General features: G+C 31.7%; 3 protein-coding genes across 3 annotated transcripts; 2 read left to right on the top strand and 1 right to left on the bottom strand.

The window, feature by feature from the left end:
* Positions 1-3,569: 3,569 nt before the first annotated feature.
* LOC114371811 (peroxidase 12-like) lies at positions 3,570-5,438 on the top strand (the record flags this gene model as incomplete). Its single annotated transcript, XM_028329140.1, has 3 exons — positions 3,570-3,854; positions 4,299-4,493; positions 4,633-5,438. Coding segments are annotated over 3 exons (1,101 nt in total), but the record flags the coding sequence as incomplete, so codon positions are not given.
* A 7,000-nt stretch (positions 5,439-12,438) lies between these two features.
* LOC114372375 lies at positions 12,439-13,234 on the top strand. Its single transcript, XM_028329886.1, has one exon. The coding sequence runs from the start codon at positions 12,663-12,665 to the stop codon at positions 12,921-12,923; it is 261 nt and encodes an 86-aa protein (XP_028185687.1). The 5' UTR covers positions 12,439-12,662; the 3' UTR covers positions 12,924-13,234.
* Positions 13,235-15,021: 1,787 nt separating this feature from the next.
* LOC114372374 (probable serine/threonine-protein kinase At1g54610) lies at positions 15,022-20,142 on the bottom strand. The gene is made up of 7 exons (XM_028329885.1): positions 19,321-20,142; positions 18,301-18,585; positions 17,899-18,216; positions 17,504-17,725; positions 16,934-17,028; positions 16,104-16,203; positions 15,022-15,605 (listed from the first exon to the last, which is right to left on the bottom strand). The coding sequence occupies exons 1-7, from the start codon at positions 19,765-19,767 to the stop codon at positions 15,261-15,263; spliced, it is 1,812 nt and encodes a 603-aa protein (XP_028185686.1). The 5' UTR covers positions 19,768-20,142; the 3' UTR covers positions 15,022-15,260.
* Positions 20,143-21,751: the final 1,609 nt, after the last annotated feature.

Raw genomic sequence — 21,751 nt, 5'->3', positions numbered from 1 at the left:
ATACATTAAAGATTTTATTGTTATAATTTTTGAAAATATAAATCAATTAGCTTAATAGTTAAATAATTAAAAATAAACTTAAAAATATACATTTAACTAAAAAATATAATTGAATTCTTAATTTTTTAACTTACATTTCTTTATTATTCATTATATTTATATATTATGTGAATTAAAATATAATTAAAAAATTAATATATAATTTATTTAAAATATATAAGGAAAGTAAAATTATAAAAATGAGTATCCTTACTCACATCCCATTCGATGATCTCTCATTGAGTTTAATACAATTACTTAACTTATCAAATTCAATGACACAAACTTGCATCCAATTATCTCAACCCATGCCTTGAAGTCCAACAACATTTCCATTTCCTTTCTCATATTAAATGTCAATACTTTTTATCAAACAAAAGTCACAAACTTCAATTACCTAAGTCAAGTGTAGTTAATCTCTTTCTTTTCTTTTTTAAAAAAGTCTTGTGTAATTAGCAATAATCAGCGGACACTGGTGTACACTAGACTTTTTTATAAAAAAGAAAGAGATTAAGGATATAGCCTGTTGACTAAGGAGCCTGGGTAATTTGTAACGCGACCCTAATAATGCTGGGCCGATATTCAAGCTAACGTTGTCGTGGTCTGTGGGTTATAGCCTGTTGTCATGGTTGAGTCTTTATCATCTTTTGCTTTCTGTCACTATAAAAAAATAAAATAAAATTAGTGATGAAGTAATTCATATATAATATTATATAAATTAGTGATGAAGTAATTCATATATAATTGTGTATATTGAAATCATATTGTATTTTGTCCTTTTGATAATGGCCAATGTTTTTTTTATTTGACTTTTTTTTACATGGAATATGTATCTTGGCAGATAAAAAAAAACTTCGGTATTATAAAAAGACTTATATTATTTATATAACACATTTTGATAACTATTTTTATCACATAGTTTATGTTATTCAATATTATTTATTTTTCTGTTTTATTTCTCTTATTATTGTATAATTTTTTGGTCCAATTTTATTGTATGAAAGTAATTTCTCGTAGAGAAATGAATTAGAACATGTTTGATTTTTTGTTAATTTGCAGCACTTCAAACCCAATTTGAAAAATAAATCCAGTTTTATCACATATTTTATTATTCTTAAAAGTATATTTACATATTTATATTTTACCTGAAACTAAATCTTTATAAAAACAAGACCAAAATTTCTTTTACGTACAAATTCAATTTACAAAATAAAACTACTCCAAAATTAAGTTTCTTAACTTTAACCTAAATATATAATAGACTTACTTCAATATTCCTAACATATATCTTAAGTGCTGTGCTGGTCTATTACGCTGATCTGATAGAAGGAAAAAGAAAAAGTGAAAGACAATATAAGGTAGAGGTGGGACGGATTTAGAAAAAGATAAGAGTCAGTATGCTTTTGTTGGCTGAGATTTTCAAAAGTTTGAAAAATCCTGCACGTTGGTTTTAGAAGTTCAGTGGATGGAAGGACAACGTGTCGGAAAATTAAAATTATACATAACCTGATACGACTCCGATTGATCATTGTACAGATCATTCATAATGGCCAGAAAAGCTTTCATAAACAATATGTATGATTCTTCCATAGTTCAAACAGAGGATATGGATACTAAAATTGTACCATATCATTTTATTTTATTTTTACAAATAATAAATGATGTTACCAATGAATAAAAGCAAACCATTTTTAACTTTTAATTAACAGATCAAACGTTAACTTTCATAATCGATTTGTGAATTTCAAAAAATATTTGTGCTTATGCATGACCGACCAACAATTTTTATGATTTATGTTGGTAGATAATTCATGCTACTAATACGATATGAATATATATATATACATATATATATATATACCTCACCTCTGGTTAATAATAGATTAACATGAATAACTACCAAAATCTAATAAATGTTAAGAAATGATTGGAGAGTACTGACTGTCAATGTTGACGATAAAATAAGTTCAATATTGCTTTAAAATAAATGAACCGTAGAATCAGCTTAATAATGAGAGATTAGGTAGTATACTTGAAGTGATATGTTCAAATCTTAGTATAAACATTATTCAAGGGAAAAAAGGTGCGAATTAATCCGATCATTAATGAGTGGTTTATCTTTTAAATTCGATACCTAAAAAGAAAAAGGTTATATAATTATTAAATTCAACAAAAAACTAATAATCTTTAATCAGAATTATTAAATTTTATTAAAGTCTTTAATAGTTAATAATTTATAATTATCTTTATAATTCTATTAGTTACAATTATCCGTTAATCATCTATGAAGTATACCAAAATAATCAAATTGTAAAGCTCAAAAGACTAAAAGGTTACAATTAAAAATAAAAAAGATCAAAATCATAAATTTAGATAAAAATTATGAATTTAGAAAATTAGAAGAATAAAAAAGTAATTTAGCCATAATAGTAATATTGAAGAATGAAGAGTTTAAACTTTAAAGAAATTTGCATGAATTAAGTTCAAATTTCCCGCATCACCGTGGCATAGAGAAAATTCTTATGTCTATGGTGGCAAAAAACAAAGAGGATTAAGCAGGCATCAAAATTGAACTGAACTTATTCCAGTTTCCACGTTACTGAAATACAGCAGCCACCTCTGTCCTCTGCCCCTCTTAACAGTAGTATTATTAAAATTCAAGATGTTGCCGCCCACTTGCATTAATTAAAAGCAGTAACCTAATTACCCTCGTACTCAACACGTGACCTTCTCCTTATCTTGACACATTGGGTTTTATTCAATGACAATGACCTACCTACATCAAATCCAATTCATAAACTTTAATGCTCCTTCAACCACCTACCATTGTCATTCATGTCTAATTATTTATTTTCCGCAGCCTGCACCAGAGATGTACTTGAACCTACCACACACGGCTGCTTATAATTCTCTTAACAATAATGCATGTTAATTTCCCCAACTCAATTTATATTAGGCTAGATTACTTTCTTGTTTCCTAATTTTTTCAATTTATGATTTTTATTTTTCTAATTATAATATTTAGTTGCTTTAATTTTAAAATTTGACAATTTTTATTAATTGATAATTGTAATTAATAAAGCTATAAATTTAATTATAAATTAATTTAAAACTATTAACTATTAAAAAAAATAATAAAATCTATGAGTTATTATATTAAAAACTTTAATAATTTTGATTAAAGATTATTAATTTTTAATTAAATTTTTAATAATTATTTATTTATAATTAATTTAATAATTCTATTAATTATAATTATTAGTTAATAATTTATTAAGAAGATCAGAATCCTAAATTTATAAAATTAGGACGATGAAATATTATAATTAAAAATAAGAAGAATAAAAAATATTGAATTCAAAAAATTAAGAGAAATTTTTTTAATTTAACCTTTATATTATTAAACACGCTAAACTACTAAAAACATTAACGAATATATTCACTTGATCCAATATAATATTCTGATTCACTAGTCCAGGTTGAAAGGCACTCCTTATCTTTAAATACTAGAGATGCCTAGGTACATCTAAATTCATTACCTTTTCCACTTTGATATCATCCTGGCTTCTATTTCTTGTAGGAGTGCTATTTTCAGCTTTCTTCTCATCTGCATCTTTCTTTCTGTTTACAATATCAAAGTGTGTGAGGCACAAGCCAAGCCTCCCACAGCGAAGGGGCTATCATATAACTTCTACGACAAAAGCTGTCCTAAGCTTAAATCTATCGTTAGATCAGAGCTCAAAAAGGTCTTCAACAAGGACATTGCTCAAGCTGCTGGCTTGCTTCGCCTTCACTTCCATGACTGCTTTGTTCAGGTAATAATAATTAACTAAATAGCCAAGCTAGGAGCTCGATCACTCTTATCAGTAAAAACATCTATATAATATACAATTAATTATTACAATTTTTTTCTACTACCCAAACTTGATACTTATGCTTATAATTAACTTGGGTAGTTTACAGAATGAGCAGCAGTAGCGAATAACAAACACTCGTAAGACTTCTAGTACTCATGCACAATAGCATCACTAAACATTTTTTTAAAGTACGAAAAGTTAACAAAGCAATCATTATATAAATGATGATCAAGCAAATCAAATTGAATCTGTCTCTTAATTATCATTAGGCCAAATTAGAACACAATTATTGAAAACATAATACAAATATTAATTTGGAGTAACAAATATTCTGACATATGCATTGATGACTATGGCTGGTAATTAATTAACGTGGATGGATAAAAAAATTGAAACATGTAGGGTTGTGATGGGTCAGTGTTATTGGATGGATCAGCAAGTGGGCCGGGTGAGAAAGAAGCACCACCAAACTTGACTTTGAGACCTGAGGCCTTTAAGATAATCGAAAACCTTCGTGGTCTTTTAGAGAAGAGCTGTGGAAGAGTGGTCTCCTGCTCCGACATCACTGCCCTCACTGCACGAGATGCTGTTTTCCTTGTAAGTACAAATAATTATTTGGTTATAGGTTAAAATTTTGTAGAAACTTTTTGACAGTGAATTGATTCAGTTATGGTTATAAGGAACTTGTGAAGTATCTTACATAATTAAAAACAATTAAAGAATTTGATAAAAACAGTCAGGAGGACCAGACTATGAGATTCCTTTGGGAAGGAGAGACGGGCTAACCTTTGCCACAAGACAAGTGACATTGGACAACCTTCCACCACCTTCAAGCAACGCCTCAACCATCCTAAGCTCCCTCGCCACCAAAAACCTCGACCCAACCGATGTCGTAGCCCTCTCAGGTGGCCACACCATAGGCATCAGCCACTGCGGTTCCTTCACCAACAGGCTCTACCCCACCCAAGACCCCGTCATGGACAAGACCTTCGGCAACAACCTCAGACGCACGTGCCCCGCCGCCAACACCGACAACACCACCGTTCTTGACATCCGATCCCCCAACACCTTCGACAACAAGTACTACGTTGACCTCATGAACCGCCAGGGCCTCTTCACCTCCGACCAAGACCTTTACACTAATACGAGGACTAAGGGCATTGTCACCGACTTTGCCGTTAACCAGAGCCTCTTCTTTGACAAGTTTGTGTTCGCTATGCTCAAGATGGGTCAGCTTAATGTGCTCACGGGGAATCAAGGGGAGATTCGTGCCAATTGCTCCGTTAGAAATGCCAATAACAAGTCCCTCTTGACTTCTGTGGTGCAAGACGTGGTCGAAACTTTGATAGAAATGTAATGTACGTAACTGGGTCGATAGTGTATGTGTGTTGTATATGTTGTGGTCATGAATAATTGATAAGCCCTTGTTTCTTGTTCCTAGAGGTCTTTTTTGGTGATAAGGAACCATTGTGTAATGGCCCTAGCTAGTTGTACTTCTGCAGTAATGGAAAAATATGAATGAGAGCTTCTCATTTGCAACTATACTGTCACAAACTTTGGAAAAATTAATTAGTAAGCTTAATGTCGTATTTAAATTCTTGTTAAATATGTCAATAGAAGTTTAGAATGATAAATTTGGTAAAAATAAAATAGTTAGTCCTTAATATCTGAACTTGTTGATTTGAATAGACAACATCTTAATTAGGATACCAATTTTGGGTACTGTGTATGTTTTCTACATAATTTCCTCATAGCCGACCTTCTCCAAACATGAATTATTTAAGGGTATTAAAGAGTTGATCTGAGCTTATATATGGAAATAGGCCATGACCTTTTTTATGCACTTTTAATTTATTTCATTAAACTTAAGTTATTAAATTAAGCTCTTTAATTTTTATTTATTTCAAATAGGCTTTACCTTCAAACTTATATGTTTTTTTATCGGTACAGATCAACTTAAATATCAAAAAAATTTCAACTTATTCATACTAACCGACTTAACTATGCTCCCTTAGTATATCCTCAAGAAATAAGTACAAAAGCCTTAATTCTCTCTATATTTTCGTGGCAAGATTGAGCATGCAATTAACTCGAAGGGCTATATTACAAATAGTATGCTGCCATATTGGGCTGGTGTATCCATTGAGACCAAATCTTCCTTACCATCACACATAAATTTTCCCTCTTATTATATTTTTCTTTTTTACATTAGCAGGATCATCGCGGTCCATATGATTGGCATGAAACCCATTTATGGGTCGGTTCCATATATATATATATATATATATATATGTGTGTGTGTGTGTGTGTATGGCATGATAACATGCATGTAACTGAAAAAAAGTACATAGAAGTATATTTTTTTATCAGAAAATTACGGTAATTAAGATAAAAGTTACTATCCCATTCTATGACATGGATCAAGAAATAACGAAAGGAAACACTGTTTAAAAACTTCTTATTAATTTAAGAAAACCGATCAACATAATAGTGTATTTACTAGTTATTGCACCTACCATTTCTCACGCACATCCACAAATAGAAATGACTTTTTTTTTTAAATAAAAAAAATGGTTAAAATTAGTCCGTACTTTTTTTATAAAATAATTTGAGCCTATGTCTTTCGGCTATACTTTTCGAATTTGGAATCTCTCAATTACTTCTCCTTTTATTGTTTTTGGTTAAGGCCAAAGGTCCAAATTAAACCGAAAATATGCTAGAAAGAAACGTAACAGATACATGCCAATACTGTTGACCAAAAAAAAAAAAAACAAAGCAAATACATGCCACAAAATAAACCGAAACTTAGGTACCGTTCTTCCGTTGATTGGAAAGAAAAAGAAAAAAAATACAATAAAATATAAAAGTGTGAATCATATCTTATTTTATGTTTATTTCTTCTTTTTTTTTATTTTCTTTTTCTTCAAGGTAATAGAGCCTTAACTAAAAAGGAAATGTGATATTATAATTAATAATTGACATAATTTGATAATAATTTATGTTTTTTAATTAAGTGATTCAAGATTAAAATTTTAGTTAATCTTAAATATGAAATAAATTATATTAAAAGAAAAATATTTATTCAATATATGTATCCTGTGTTTTTAATTTTTGACAAAAATTAATCATATTTTTAATGAAAAGTAGCGTAATATCATGATAAAAAAAAGTGGGACAATTTCAAAATAATTAAATAAAATAGAAGAAACTGCAAGATGATGAACAAAACGCAGAGGGAAGATTATAAGGGAGCGTGTGAACACGTGTTAATCCAAGAGTGCTGATTAGGACAGCCATTAATAGCAAGCCGAATTTGCTGCAAGGGAATCACTCTCAATCCAGTCTATGAATACCTTTCAGCCAAGCAAATTCCAGGGCAGTGAGAATACTCCAGAATTCAACAATATATAAGCACACTCGTAGACCCAACATTCCTTTGGAAACCACTCATCTCAATTACTTCTCTATCGGCACTTTTTTTTTTTTTTCCATCTTTATATCTCTCTAATTCTCTTTTCTCTCTTCATCATTTACCCAAAATGTTTTTTTCATGACCACGATGGACAAGTGATTTATCAAGTTTACGGTAGACAAATAAATAATTTCTGTTAGATTTATTAACTAAATATTGAATAACGAGGATTCATCACATGCGGCTTTTGTTACCATTTTTAAATTTTTACCCATTAAAATCATTTTGCACATTAGTCCTTATATTGTTCTCAGTTGCTCGATTAGAAGATTTTACTATGACAATAGTCATTAGTTACCTTATTTTTTGTTCTATTTCAAAGTTATATATTTCTTTAAAATAAACGCACTAATATTTAATTCTGAACAAACATATAATCAACAATACATAATAGTCTTGGACTTAATTTTTGGATCATTTTGAAGCAATCATTTGTGTGTTTATTTTACAATATTAAATATACGATTTATTGTGTGTATTATTTTTTTTATATCTTAATTACATTCTAATTTCTAACTGAGACAATTTGATTTTATATCACATATGAATTCATTTTTATTAGAGTGAACCATTACCCAATTAGGTACAAGGTAATTAATGCGAGTGCCCTCCATGTTTGGATGAGGAAGAACTAGTGTCCAAATTGGTGTGAAGGTAGAAATTATCTTGATTGGAAATTTAAGAAAGGAAAGTGATTGAAATAGAAGACAGGGAAACGTGCAAAGGCATATAGAAACAAAGAAGGGTGGGGTGCTTTGTGCTTAATGATACTGTAGTGAGAAGAGGGGACCTGGAGACACCCTAAGTGTACGGCTTCCACTCGCGAACCTCAGAACCACCTATGCCTTAAGCATCCACCAAAATGCACCATCCTAACTTTTAGATTCTAATTTCTCCACATAAAGGCTTATACTCTCACATGGGCCGGACCAAAGAAACTGAGGCAAGTAATAATTGAGAGATTTTTTTTCCAATAAATAATAGAGTAACATGTGAGGTATTTTAGTTAATATGTGTGACTTTTTTTTTTTTCTTTTAACAAAATTAATAACATATGTTGATCAGCCTAAAGTTTAGATTTTAATTGTTTTATCTTTGGGTCGGTCTTATACTTTCATGATAATTTTTTTATCGATAAATTTTAATTGTTAATTTTGTTAGTTTTTTATTAGTAAAAGATTAAATTAGTGACTTTTTTTTTCTTTTATTTTTTTAACCACTCAATCAATATTCTGCTAACTTAATTAAGGGTTTTGCTTTAAATACTAACAAGTGCATTATCGAGTCCTCTTTGACCCTTCGTATGTAATAATTGACTATAATATATGCTTTTTCTTTCTTCCTTTTTAAAAAATAGAAAAAATTATTAAGTAGCTTGAAATTATCATTATCATAATCCACATTAATCTTTATATAGCATGTATTTTTAAACAACTTTTTTTCTTTTAAAAAACAGCTGAAAATCTGATTCAGTGATTGAAAATTAAAATAAGAAGTTATCGAAGAGAAACTCCAATTCCTATATATAAAAAATTATACTGAAAGTACTTAAACAAAGTGCATATAAGTTTTTTTAATCAGTTTTTCATAATTTTAAAGATTAAAATGATCTATGCATACTATTTTAACTACTAATTTTATGTTTTACTCTTTTATTGAATATGCATGTTTCTTAAGAAAGATTCATCACACCAAGATGCTTGCACAAATTACTTTGCAATCCTCACAAGCATATTCTGTATGATCACATACTGTTAATGTTATATATAGCTTTTCCCCTTATGTAATGATCATAACAGTGTAAAGAAAAAAAAAAAAAAAAACTCTACTGTAAAAATATGATTGCAGTTTGCAGCATATTTACTCCACTCCATATGAAGAACAGTTTTGTGTCATGTGAAGTCTTTATCTGCATACTGGGACTAAAAGGGGAAAGTCTAACTTAATTTAACCTAAAAAGAAATAATTGCATATCATTATTGGATCAGAATAGGTAATTGAGTGATGGAATGTGGATCAATCATTGTTATAACTGGCATGAGTCATTGTATTTGAGGGATTTAAGTTAAAAAAATCAAAGTACTGCAAACTGAAATGCCAACGAATGCTTCTGGTATCAACATTATTATGATGCAGGCTTTGCTGTAAAAAACTTTAGATGAGACTGAGAGGACGCATTCACCCAACTTTAGTCAATGCAAATTGCAAAACCAGGTTAATTATTAGTTGTATGTTAATTTGCTTTCAGCATGAAAAAATATTCCTACTTCGGAGGAGTGTTCTTATTGTCTTCACTTGGATCGATGAATTAATTGTGGTCCGCAATAATAATTGGCATCGACCAGTATATTATACAATTTCAACTGTAAAGAAAATTACAAAATTATGATAAGCGCAAGATATTTTAGTTTATCATTACTCCTATCATTTAAGAAAAACTAAGAGATAAATATAAAATTAATATTTTTCATTGATTATCCTTACAAAGTACATACCCTATAATAGAGGTTTACAAAGAATATCAACCCCACAAGTAGTATTATCTAGTATTTTTAGGAAATATAAAATAAAACTAAACTATATAAAAAGATAATATTTAAATCTTGTAGACTATTTGGGATTTTCTAGCCCATTCCTATCAGATTATGTGATAGAAAAAGGTTCACGGAGTACTCATTTGAAATAAATAAAAAGGGAGAAAATCATGAGTTAGGAACAAAAATTTAATTAAGCTTGGTAAAAATATTGAAAATTGTAACACAAATGGGTTTACGAATTTTAAGTGTCATGTGATTCAGTTTTTTCACTTTTATTTTATTTTTCCCCTCACCTACTCATGATTTGTTACCCATGTCCTGAATTAATATTGTTCCCATCCAATGAGTGCTATGCCTTGTTCGTGAAGGATTTCATAAAAGTGATTGCTAATAGCTATCACTCCTCTTTCAGTTTAAATACAAATACTATAAAGTTTGTGAACGTACTATTCATGCTTCTTGGTTTTTCTTCTTCGTGACACACTCAACACAGTCTTCAACAGACAATGCTATTTTGTCAAAATGAAATTACACTCTTGAAGCCCTCCAATCATACGAATGACTATAACTTTAAGAAATGACTTAAGCTTCACTAATTATTGTAAAAATTTGCTCCGAAATATAATTATTTACCACAACAGATTATATCATTATTTGACATAATAATTGGAAAATAATACGTAATGGAAACGATTTGAATTGTTTAAAGTTAAAATTAATAATGTTTAAGTGGGTGTTTGGAAAAGATTAAAAAACGCGGATCCAAGCTTCTCTCTCCATGTTCGTAGTTTAAAATGCGTAGAAGCTAGATTAACCTCTCATTCTCGTGAATCGATTTTGTAGAAATGCGGAAGCAAACATGCTATAAGTCATCATATATTTTAGTATATAAATAGTTTAATTAAATCATAAAAGAAGCAAAACTAATGGACACGTTCGATTTGTAAATAATTTTTTAACTTTAAAGATTATGTAGTGTTCGTTGTTCTAAAAAAATATTTAATATTGACTATAGGCAACCTTAATATTTGCCAACAATAATAAAGAACAAAGTGCTTAGATGTAAAGTATTGGATTTTATCCCTAGTATATGAAGTGTAAAATCAGAGGCAGAGCATTTAGAATATTCAGTAGCATTGGCTAAGGGGGAACATAAACCTTCATGCGATCCACCAATTGAACCATGATGGTATTCAGAAATAAGCAAGGTCCCTTTTCAGCATATTTTTTGGTCGAGGCTTGCAAGGTTTTCTATTTTTGGATTCCAGACAACAAATTGATAAGATGCTTAATATTAAAGAATTCAGACTATATTGAGGCTCATTTTTTTTTCTTTACCATTAGCATATATTTTTTTGCATTCTTTTTCTTATTTTCAACTTGAGAAGATTCATGAAGATGCTGATCGCTATATGGACCAAATCGACCAAGTGATCCATTTGGATGCTATTAATATATTTTGTAGTCTATAGGAATAGGGAGAACCAAAGCTTTTATAGGCCAGTTGATTTGGTACTCATACCATAATACATGTGGGTCTACATGTATCCAAGTCTTTAATTCTCAGTTTCCTAACTTCTACAATCACCACAAGTCTACACTAATTAAGTCATACAGACACTCTGATTTCTCTTTTGTATTTACATAACATTATTAAATTGAATTTATTAATGAAAGTTAAGGTTTGAGCATGCAACTTGATATGTGATAGCACAACCATGCGACCCCCACAATTATTTGTGTAAAAAATTTATTAGGTTGGATAAGATTTAGTGGACAGTTTCGAATGAAACGGATTTATTCATGAAAAATTTGATCAGAAAATGTGGAGCACAGATGGTTTTGTCTCATTTGTGCAACAAATAATGATATTAATTTGGTCAATCATATATAAAAGATCATAAATTTTTTTTTCTAGAAAACAAATATTTTTTATTGGAGACAATCATGTTATAGTCATAGTCGAGTATGATTATTAAGAGCAACAAAGTTGTCCCTCCAAATATTTAACGTAACTGTATATTCAGAACTCGAATCTAGAACCTCTTGTTAAGTTAAAATAATCATACGTCAATTGATCCGCGTGTTTAATGGTATATTCAGTTATAATTGCATTAGATAATTTCTCACTTAAAACAAACGGCTGAAGATAATATTTTCAATCTTTGATCTGCATGAAAGAAAATCCATGGCCCCATACAGCACTAAGCCACTGATTTTGACATAAAGAGAGAGAGATGACTTCCATTTTCATTTCATTAGGAAATGGTTGGGAAATAAGATGTTCTGCACGACCAAACAGTATAAATGTGAATGTATCATAGCATGCAAATGGCAATTCAGCATTTGTTCAAAGGCACAGCCTAGTAGTGCCTTATCTCAGTATCAAAAACTAAATAAAAACAACCAACTTGGGTCCCCCCCACTATAAAGGGTGGCCATGAGAATTCATATTGTGTCATCACTAGTGTAGATGGTGGCATCTCCTATTTCTACAAAGTGTGTCCCACTTCCCACACTACCAATGACCCTCATGATTCTCAAAGCCCAAAAGGGCACTATCAAACACCACACATGGGGTGCCACCACACAGGATCATGATGTTGATGTTAGTAGCCCTTCCCTCTCTAAAAACCCTCAACCAGCTTGTGCCATTTTTGCTTATGTAATACAAATATTTCCTGTTTCATGCACTGAGAGATCGAAGAGAAGGTTTTTTTTTTCTTCTTTCTTTCTGAAACTTTAGTGGATTTGGTCATGGAGAAAAGCAAGTCATTCCCTGAATACTCCTGCTCCTACACTGAATTTGGCTTCAGTGAAAGGTCCAACTCATATAATTTTAATGGTCCAAACCAGAAGGGAAATGGGTTTTCTGCATCAAGTGATCCAGAAATCAAGAGAAAGAAGAGGATCAAGGCCTACAATGTATTGACAGTGGAGGGAAAACTTAAAACAAATGTCAGAAACAGCTTCAAGTGGATCAAGAACAAGTTCAGCGACATTCGCTACGGTGTGTGAACTAGGATCAACCATAAGAGTTGCTTGCCTTGGGGCTAGCATGTGTTGTTCAGTAATATCAACTTTAAAGGTAAGGCCTTTATAAAGGAAAATATTGCAGTGGTGTATTGTGAGGTAAGATGTTATGCATAAAAAAATGATGAGAGTACTAGCTGGGTTGGAATATGTATATGCTCTGCAAACAAGGGTTTCTTGGTTGGTTTTTGGTAAGAGGGAGAGCAGCAAACTAGCATGCTTTGTATCAAACATGCAAGAATTCAAAAATGTTTCTGAAAATTGTGATTAGTAATAAACTCTAATTCTTATGTTTATTTCGTTTCTCTTGGATATGTGTTCTGCTGTGTTCTTAACTTCTTTTATAATGATCTGAAATAGTAGAAATCTTAATATAGTTTTTTACTTTATAATTTTAACAATGAATCTTTCCTTTATATCATATTCTAGAAACTTGATATTTGAGGCCTAGCTATTTTATAATTGTTTATAGCTTTTCTGTTTGGCGAATTTTTTAGACCTGGCTAATACAGCTAATAAAGTAACTTCCAAACATTCGTTACTTCACATGATATAAGAGACAACTTTAGATTTATCATTCACTTTTCCCAAGACATTTACATAAATTCTTAATTCCTTGTCAAAAGGTTTGTTATGGTACTTTATGGGCTTCAATTTCTGTTGTTGACTTTTTTTTTTTCAAGATGCAGACAAGTCTAGCTTAAATCTGCCTAATTTAACTTCATATCCTACTGAAGTATTTTCAAGAAGCTAATCTAAAAATTTTCCTTTCATTCAAGCCAAACTTGCCTAAGAAACGAAGGTAAACATGCCCTGTTACAATTTGCAATTTGCATATTTGTTGTTGGAGTTTCAATATTCAATACACCACACATGGTTCTAAGAAACCCTGTAATTAAAGAAGAGTTGCATAGTTTCTCTCCATAATACAAATTTATGTGTGTCAGTCCAATATTCATTATGTTAACATTTATTTGTGCAAGTAATTATCTCTTTTTAATATAATCATCTATTTATTTCATATTAACAATTTTAACACTCCAACTCATTATTCAACAATTTATTTTTGAACAGTCCCAGGAAAGATACTCTAAAGCCAGTGATTAGCACTCAACGGTTCCTTACTCATTGTAGTCTATTTTCTCTGCATGTCTTAAAATCTGTGAATCCAAATTCAATGACTGAACTCTTTCAATCAATTGATCATGGAACAGAAAAGGACAAAGGATTAAAACAAACAAGTAGGAAGGATTATAGAGATTTAGACTAGGCTAACATGGAATGTGACACCTTAACCCACAATTCGTCATGTATGATGTGGACAACTAAAATTTCCTAGGCTTTATAATGATATGAATAAGCAAATAACTTACTTTAATTATTGATAGCACTGCGGAAAATGATCAATTACAAGTTCCAAAGCCAATTTTATGTCTCTAGCTCTACATTAATTGCTTTCTTCGTTCTTCCTAATTGACAATTTAGTGACTAATTGCGTGAAACTTTGACAACTTCCATTACAGATTGTATAAAAAAGCAAAAGCAAAAGATTGAACAATTTAGTGTAAGTTTCTTCCCAAAATAATTAAACAAAATATTAGATCTTTAATTCTTCCGTTGATGATTGTTTATTTTCTATGAAAATAATGCTAGGTACACATCACTTGCAGTTACATCAGTTCATACTTACAAACATCTTATTGTATTTAGTCCCACCTGAACATAAGCACTAAAATGCGTGTAGCAAGAAATATTATTTTTTCCCGTAATAATTTTATTATTTAAACAACAAATAGTTGACATTATATTTGACAATTTATACAATTATGTCTATCTTTCACTTACTTTCATCTTTTTCCTAACACACCTATAAAAAATGCTTTTCTAAAATTAAAGGGACAGCCACCATAGTTGTACAAAAATAATTTGCTGTCCCTATAGTTTTAGAAAAGTATTTTTGAGATGTGTGTATACGAAAAGATATGAAGTGAATGATAAATAAGAGATAATTGTATACAGTATCAATTGTGGTATCAATTATTCGATGCTCAAATCATGGAATTGAACCATGTGCATAAAATTATGCGTACGAAATGAATGTATAATTTTATCGTAAAGCTCATTTACAATCTAATCAAATAGATTTGGACAAGCATGCAACTTGAGCTGATGCTTATTGAACAGAAGAATCAAGATGTTAGGAGAATGGGTTGACAAATCAGACCACACCAAGAGTGCAAAGAATGTGTAGAGCTTTTCAGAATACATCAAATACTAAAATAAAAAACAACCATATTGGCCTTTACATATTCTCGTATTAGCCTAATCATCAATTTCCAAGAGTAAACGTTCCTCCCTTTTTAAGTATCTAAATTCTCTGGTGGAAGCTGACCTGAAAAAGTGGTCTGGTCTGTATTTGATATCATCTTTCTTGGTAGCATTTGGTTTTGACTTGGGTAATGGAGGAAGGTTCTTGATGTTTTTTTCACCACCATTAACATGGTGATGGGTTTTTGGAGATAGCTTTTGATCTAAAGCTCCAAATGGAGATAGAAAAAAAGGTGATTGGTCCTTAGCCCCTCCTGGGTTTACACTAGATGAGGTACTAGTGCTATCCGTGTCTTCAATTGGAACAAAAGTTTCAGGTTTCGCATTCCTTATCAATTCCTGAAATAATATGTGAATCCAATACATCAATGAAACATGCATACATGAAATTAGTTGTAATAGTAGCATTTACATAACCAAATGATAACAAAAAGAAAGCATGAATAAACATCAACCTATACATAGAACACAGTACAAGATCTGTAGTTTTAAATTATTGATGTATTTCTCTTTTTCTTTTTGGTATTGTTGTGTCCCTGAAGACATAGCACCAGCTTTATTTTATCATGTGGTCTACTGTGAACAATATTCCAACTGTAACGAGCATGCTTAACCTCAAAAGGCGTTCCAAGCAAACACTTTGTCTTGCATAATGAGAAACAAGTCAACACAACCACAGCTATTGGGAAACCAGATAGAAGGAAACGTAACAGGGAAGTCTTGGTTCTATTCAAGGTCGACAATTTTTTTTTTTTAATTTAACCGCATCAAGCATGAGAGTGGACTGTTTCAATTTGTCATTAGTCATAGGATGTCCTAAAGCACAAGCTTTAATACCTGTTTGGAAGATACAGTATGTTCTATTGGTCTCTTAGATGTTGAATTCTTACGACGCTCCAGATATGTACGAGAACGCCTGATTTTAGAGTTCATGTACCTGTAAATATTAGCAAAACAATAAGATATCTTCCCCAGTACTGAAATTAAGAATTTAAATCTTTCAGTCAGTTAATATTTTATATAATCATCACTCTAGAACAAATGTATCTGGATTAATTTTTCTATGCCACATGTTGAACAAAGTTCCATAGCATAAACATAAGTCAAAATCACCCAACCCAAGCACAAATACCAATATGGGGAATGAAACAAGTAACAACTTCTGTATGAACTGTGAATCAAGTTATCCATTTTGGGGGCAAGAGAAGGGTTATATGAAGTTACTCTCATCAGAATATGTTGCCTAAAATCTCCACTCTCTAGTACATCAGTAATAATAAAAAAAAAAGGATTTATAGAGTTACATGAATTTGACATTGTCTTGTATTCAACATCTGGCAAATTCAAATAGAACTACTTTATTGACGGCAACAGAGGTTAGAAAATGACTCTCATTATAAAAGACAAAAAAAATGGCATGGAATAGTTAATTCACAGAAGGATCCTTTAGTCAACTAGTTGCAACAACATACTGCTTCAATGAAACAATAGTCTGCTAAATTCTGAAAACAGAATAACCCATATGGCACAATTCTGAGATTCTGATTATGAAAATAAGAGATATACCATTCATCGCTATCATATATGCTACAAAAATAAGGATATGTATATGTGTAACAAGTTGACCGAAGCCATTCTCAAAACCTTAATAGCTAAAAACGACTTACTTGATCTGTTCATTGGCTTGAACAAGCTCATCATCCTCTCTGACGATAACAGGCAGACCAGAGAGGTCACATGCCAATGGGCTAGTAATGAAAAACTGCACGCAAAAGACACTTGTATGTGGGAAATTTGGTGTAATTTAGGCATGTAATTATTTCGTAGCTGTTCTTTAGGAATTGCATGCTGAACTTAATGTTATTCCACATGTTTGTGTGTGACTTTATATATCTATTAGTGCTCCAAGATCATGAGCCACTACTGAATCATCATATCATGAGAACATTAAATCTATACATTGTACTTCTCATCATGAAAATGATTAGTCAAATCAAAATGTATAAGGTTGTTAAACCATTAACACACAAGAACGAGAGCACACATGTGCATGTATAAGATATGTATTCTATTAATTGGCAACTGGAAATTGCAAATTCATAGCCAACAAATTGCAACTGGAAAAAAAATCAATCTTATAGAAAAGTATCGCTAGCTGTGTAGTTTAATGGTTCAGACTTCAGAGTCAGAATAACTTTAGTAAGGAGTAGCCATTGTTGTCTTTACTCTTTACTAACCTGATTTTTAAGAGCTTTAGATGCACTGCCACGGAATGCAGGATCCAAAGCAAGCAAAGTGCATAAAAGACCTAAAGAAGATGGAGGGAGATCCTTGAAGGTTTCTACAAGGCTAGGTCTATAAGATTTTGGAGGTCTAAAAGTTGTAGAAAGTTTCAATTTTCTCCAATACTCCTCTGATGGTGTGCCACATAGCCGGAAAATTTTATGAAGCTGCTCAACCTGGAAGCAGGGAAATTTCATAATTAGCAGATCAAGAAAATTTAAGTCAGTAAGATATGCAGATGGCTTAACACAAAATTATACAGAGCAGAAATAAATGACAGTACAAAAAGAAAGGAATTTCACAGATAGCCAAAAATAAAAGATAAAAAGCCGGCCATTATCTTCATCACCTCATTTCTGCCAGGCATGATTGGAATTCCTGTAAACATTTCTGCCAGGAGACATCCAGCACTCCATAGATCAACACCAACTCCATAATCTGTGTCACCTAACAATAACTCAGGAGCTCTGTACCATAGTGTCACAACCCGGCTTGTGAGAGGCCGGTGACGATCTGGACCATAAAAATTGGCAAGACCAAAATCTGCAATCTTAAGCATCCCATTTTTATCAATTAAAAGGTTTGACCCCTTTATGTCTCGATGCAGAATTCCCCTTTCATGGCAGTGCTGGAGACCTGAAAGCAATTGATGCATATAGCACTTGACCTACATTCACTTTTTAAGATCATTAAGGAGAATAAAGGGGTCCAAATGCTAAAATGACCAAAGCATCAAAGGGAATCTTTTAACCTGTGGTTCGGTTAGTCTCTCTTCAGGACGAGCAATAACTCTTGCCAAATCTGTTTGCATGAACTCAAAAACAAGGTATATACTGTACTGCATTCTTGAAGTGGCTAATCCTTTGAGTTTTAATACATTGGGGTGATCCAGTCTCTGTAGTATCATAATTTCTCTTGCCATAAACTTAATGCTTTCAGGCTCTGATGTATTGAATTTAACCTTCTTCAGGGCCACAATTTCTCCTGTTTCTCGATCCAGAGCTTTATAAACATTGCTGTAGGTTCCTTGTCCTACCTGCAAAACATAAATAACATAAGCTAACTAAATTAGCTTGCTCTCTCCTGCCATTATCAGTTAGGATAGCCCTTCAGTTTTGGTTGCCATAAATGATCTAAACATTTAACAAAACTTGCATGGTAGATTCTCAATAATTAGGAAAACATAACTTTTTTAATCTAGATAGAAATCAGTATCAAGATTACATGAATACTTGAAGTTTTCATAATATATCAAACATAGTACATACTATTAAGGTTATGATTAATAATGCTTTGAGTCGATCCTGCGCTGCACAAACAATAGAACCATCTGTTTCAACCTTACGTTGCAAACAATAATCGCCTGACCTATTCTCAATGCAAGGCTAGATAACTTTGGAACTCCTTCGATTCTAGCAGAGAAAAACCTAAGTTGCAGAACACTGATGTCACATCATGAAAAATGTCTGGAAGCAATTTTTCAAATACGATGTGGAACATTTATTGATGGACTAGAGCTAATGAACTACCTGAATTATGCACTGAATACAACAAGTAATTTTGTAAGAGAAATTTTATAAACACACAATTGTACTTAGAATTTGCCACAACCCAGATTAGTCATCAGCAAAGCTAGTGATCCTCTGTACTAACGTCATGGTGACCCAAAAAGAATTTTTCACAACTCTTTATCCTATTCCTATCCTAGCTTGCCTAATCCATATGATAATATAAAACTCATAAAGAAAAGGACTAAGAAACAAGGACAAACCTTATCAATCATTTTGTAGGATTCAGCACTCCTGGGAACCAAGCCAGCCAACACTTGTGTAGGAACATTATCAACCAACCACTTTGGCCAGCCATCAACCATCTCATCCTCAAAGCAACACTTGTTTTCCAACTTCTTATCATCACGACGTGTGACTCTCCTCCCCTCTCTACCAACCACCTTGCCCTTATTAAGATGAAGCCCTTCACCATTGGCAACACCAGACTCAATAAGTTTATTAGTTTGCTTTCTGGGTTGTTCTCTTCTCTGATGCTGATGCAGTCTTTCATACTCCTTATTAGGTTCATGATGTCTTTGACCGGTGGATCTTCTATGAGCAACAAAGTCGGTACTTGGGACATAGCCATTATCCAACTTCAATCTGTCTAGGGTCCTGTATTCGGGACTTTCTTCCAAATCCAATGACTTGGCCTGAACACAGCCCATAATAACGGGTGTTCAGTTTCTATGGACTATGGATGCAAAGAAAAGGAGGAGAAGATAGAAAGAGAGAAGGAATAATGGGAGAAGCCGACCATGGACGGCACATTTGGAGTGTTGCTGTGGGTACTCTCGCTCACAGTCACACGGGCAAAAACAATGGGAACTTTTCTTCTTTGGGTTTTCCGCAGAGAGAGAAAATGACTGCGCAGTGCTTGGGAGGGAGAGAGAGAGAGAGAGTTGTATGTGGAAAGCAAAGCGAAGAGTGAAACTTGAAAGTTGCAAGTGAGAAGATCAATGACAGACATATGGAGTGTGTCACAGAGACAGCAAGAGAGAGAGAGAGAGAGAGTGTGTGTGTTGGGCGCACGTGTCTGTCTCTGGCACAGATGTTAGATCTTTTATTCTTTTCTTGGGTCCCACAGCCGGCAATCTTCTCAGTATTCGGATACCCAACAAGATTCCGTATATCCATGCTTGCTAACATCATACTACATTTCTGTTTAAATTTCATGTAGTTTTGTACAGGTGTGTTTGGAAGGGGGGAAAAGTGAAAAAGATGGTTGACAAAAATAAGAAATAGGAAAAAATCGATTATTCAAGACGCATAATCAGTACTTGTAACAAGGATAAAGAAGAAATATACTGAAAAGTGAATTTGAAAATGAAGTAAATTGTCAGAAGCAACGATCCTATTTATAGATTTTCTCCCCCAAACGATTGCAAAATTCTCTATAAACCTATATAAACAGACTCTATGTAATTTCACTTAACTTGAACCCTTATATTTGAATTTGTGTTTTTATGACAAAATCTGACCAAATTTGATTTCAATTTTGAACTTCAAACTTTGATCATTTTATTAGCATTTCTTCGGCTAACTTTCATAACACAGTTTTCAAGAAATTGGTCAAAATATGAATGAGATATAACTTAGTTGGTTAACTCTTTCCTTCAAACCAAAAAAAAATCCAATCTAAATATATTTTTCAATGTTTAAGATTTTTTTTCTAAATGAACTCCAACTATCACACATGGGGGGTTGACAAAATAAAATAACATGATAATGTTTTGAATAATAACTTCATTGAATATCATTTAAAAAACAAAAGTATTTATTTCAAATTAAATGACTTTTTTCACTTCTTTCATCTACTATCCTCCTTTCACAACATCCAAATATAACATCAAAGTTGTTTGTGTTTTAGACATAATTTTTTTTTTATCTTACAAGAAATTAAGAATCAAACTCTGATATTTTAGAAGGTTTATAAATACTTACGCATCCTTCTTAATCAATTGAGATAAATTTCTTTAATGTTAATTTAGAGATAAATTGTTATAGCTTGAAAAAAAATATAAAATTACATTAGTAATTACTCATAACATACGACGTTTATGTTCATTTTTTTACTTGGCATTCTACCAAAGAAAGACATTATGAGAAATCAATTATATAGATAAAGGAAAGATTAAATTTTGTATAAATAATTAAAATATAAACAAAAAAAACAAGTAACTTTTAAAAGTGATTATGTAATTTTAAATCATTTTTAATTTTGAATTGATGGATAGATTATACAATAATATATTAATATTTTACTTTAATTATTACTACACATTATTCCATTTTGATCGAATGTGCCTTCTCAGTTGTTACTTGATACACCTCATGCAACCAGCATTCTAAAAGGTATGTGACCATTCAGAAAACCATGAAAATAGCAAGAGGTCGTCTTTCATCACCGCTGAACTGACAAATTTACTTTTTAATTCATTCTTTGCTAATCCATCTCAATTTGACGTAAACTCAAAAACCAATATTCTTACAGCATTTCATACAAGGTCATGGGCATCAAATTATCAATGCTTGCCCCCTATGTATTATTGTCTAATGTCAATGTCAATAAAATTCAAGCAAAAGAATTTTATTAAAAATAAAACAAAAGCCACATAATTTTGTGTGGTTAACTATGAAGTTATCAATGTC

This window comes from Glycine soja, chromosome 10 (assembly GCF_004193775.1).
Source record: "Glycine soja cultivar W05 chromosome 10, ASM419377v2, whole genome shotgun sequence".
NCBI classification, from domain to species: Eukaryota; Viridiplantae; Streptophyta; class Magnoliopsida; order Fabales; family Fabaceae; genus Glycine; species Glycine soja.
This window is presented reverse-complemented; position numbering and strand designations above follow the sequence as displayed.

Bases quoted from the DNA above. Each gene is read 5' to 3' on its own strand.
- LOC114372375 (XM_028329886.1), top strand. From the start codon at position 12,663: ATGGAGAAAAGCAAGTCATTCCCTGAATACTCCTGCTCCTACACTGAA.
- LOC114372374 (XM_028329885.1), bottom strand. From the start codon at position 19,767: ATGGGCTGTGTTCAGGCCAAGTCATTGGATTTGGAAGAAAGTCCCGAA. The intron at 18,586-19,320 runs GTTTGTCCTTGT...TATGTTTTGCAG, and splicing joins CCTACAAAATGATTGATAAG to GTAGGACAAGGAACCTACAG. The intron at 17,029-17,503 runs GTTAGTAAAGAG...TTTTGCGTGCAG, and splicing joins CTAAAGCTCTTAAAAATCAG to TTTTTCATTACTAGCCCATT.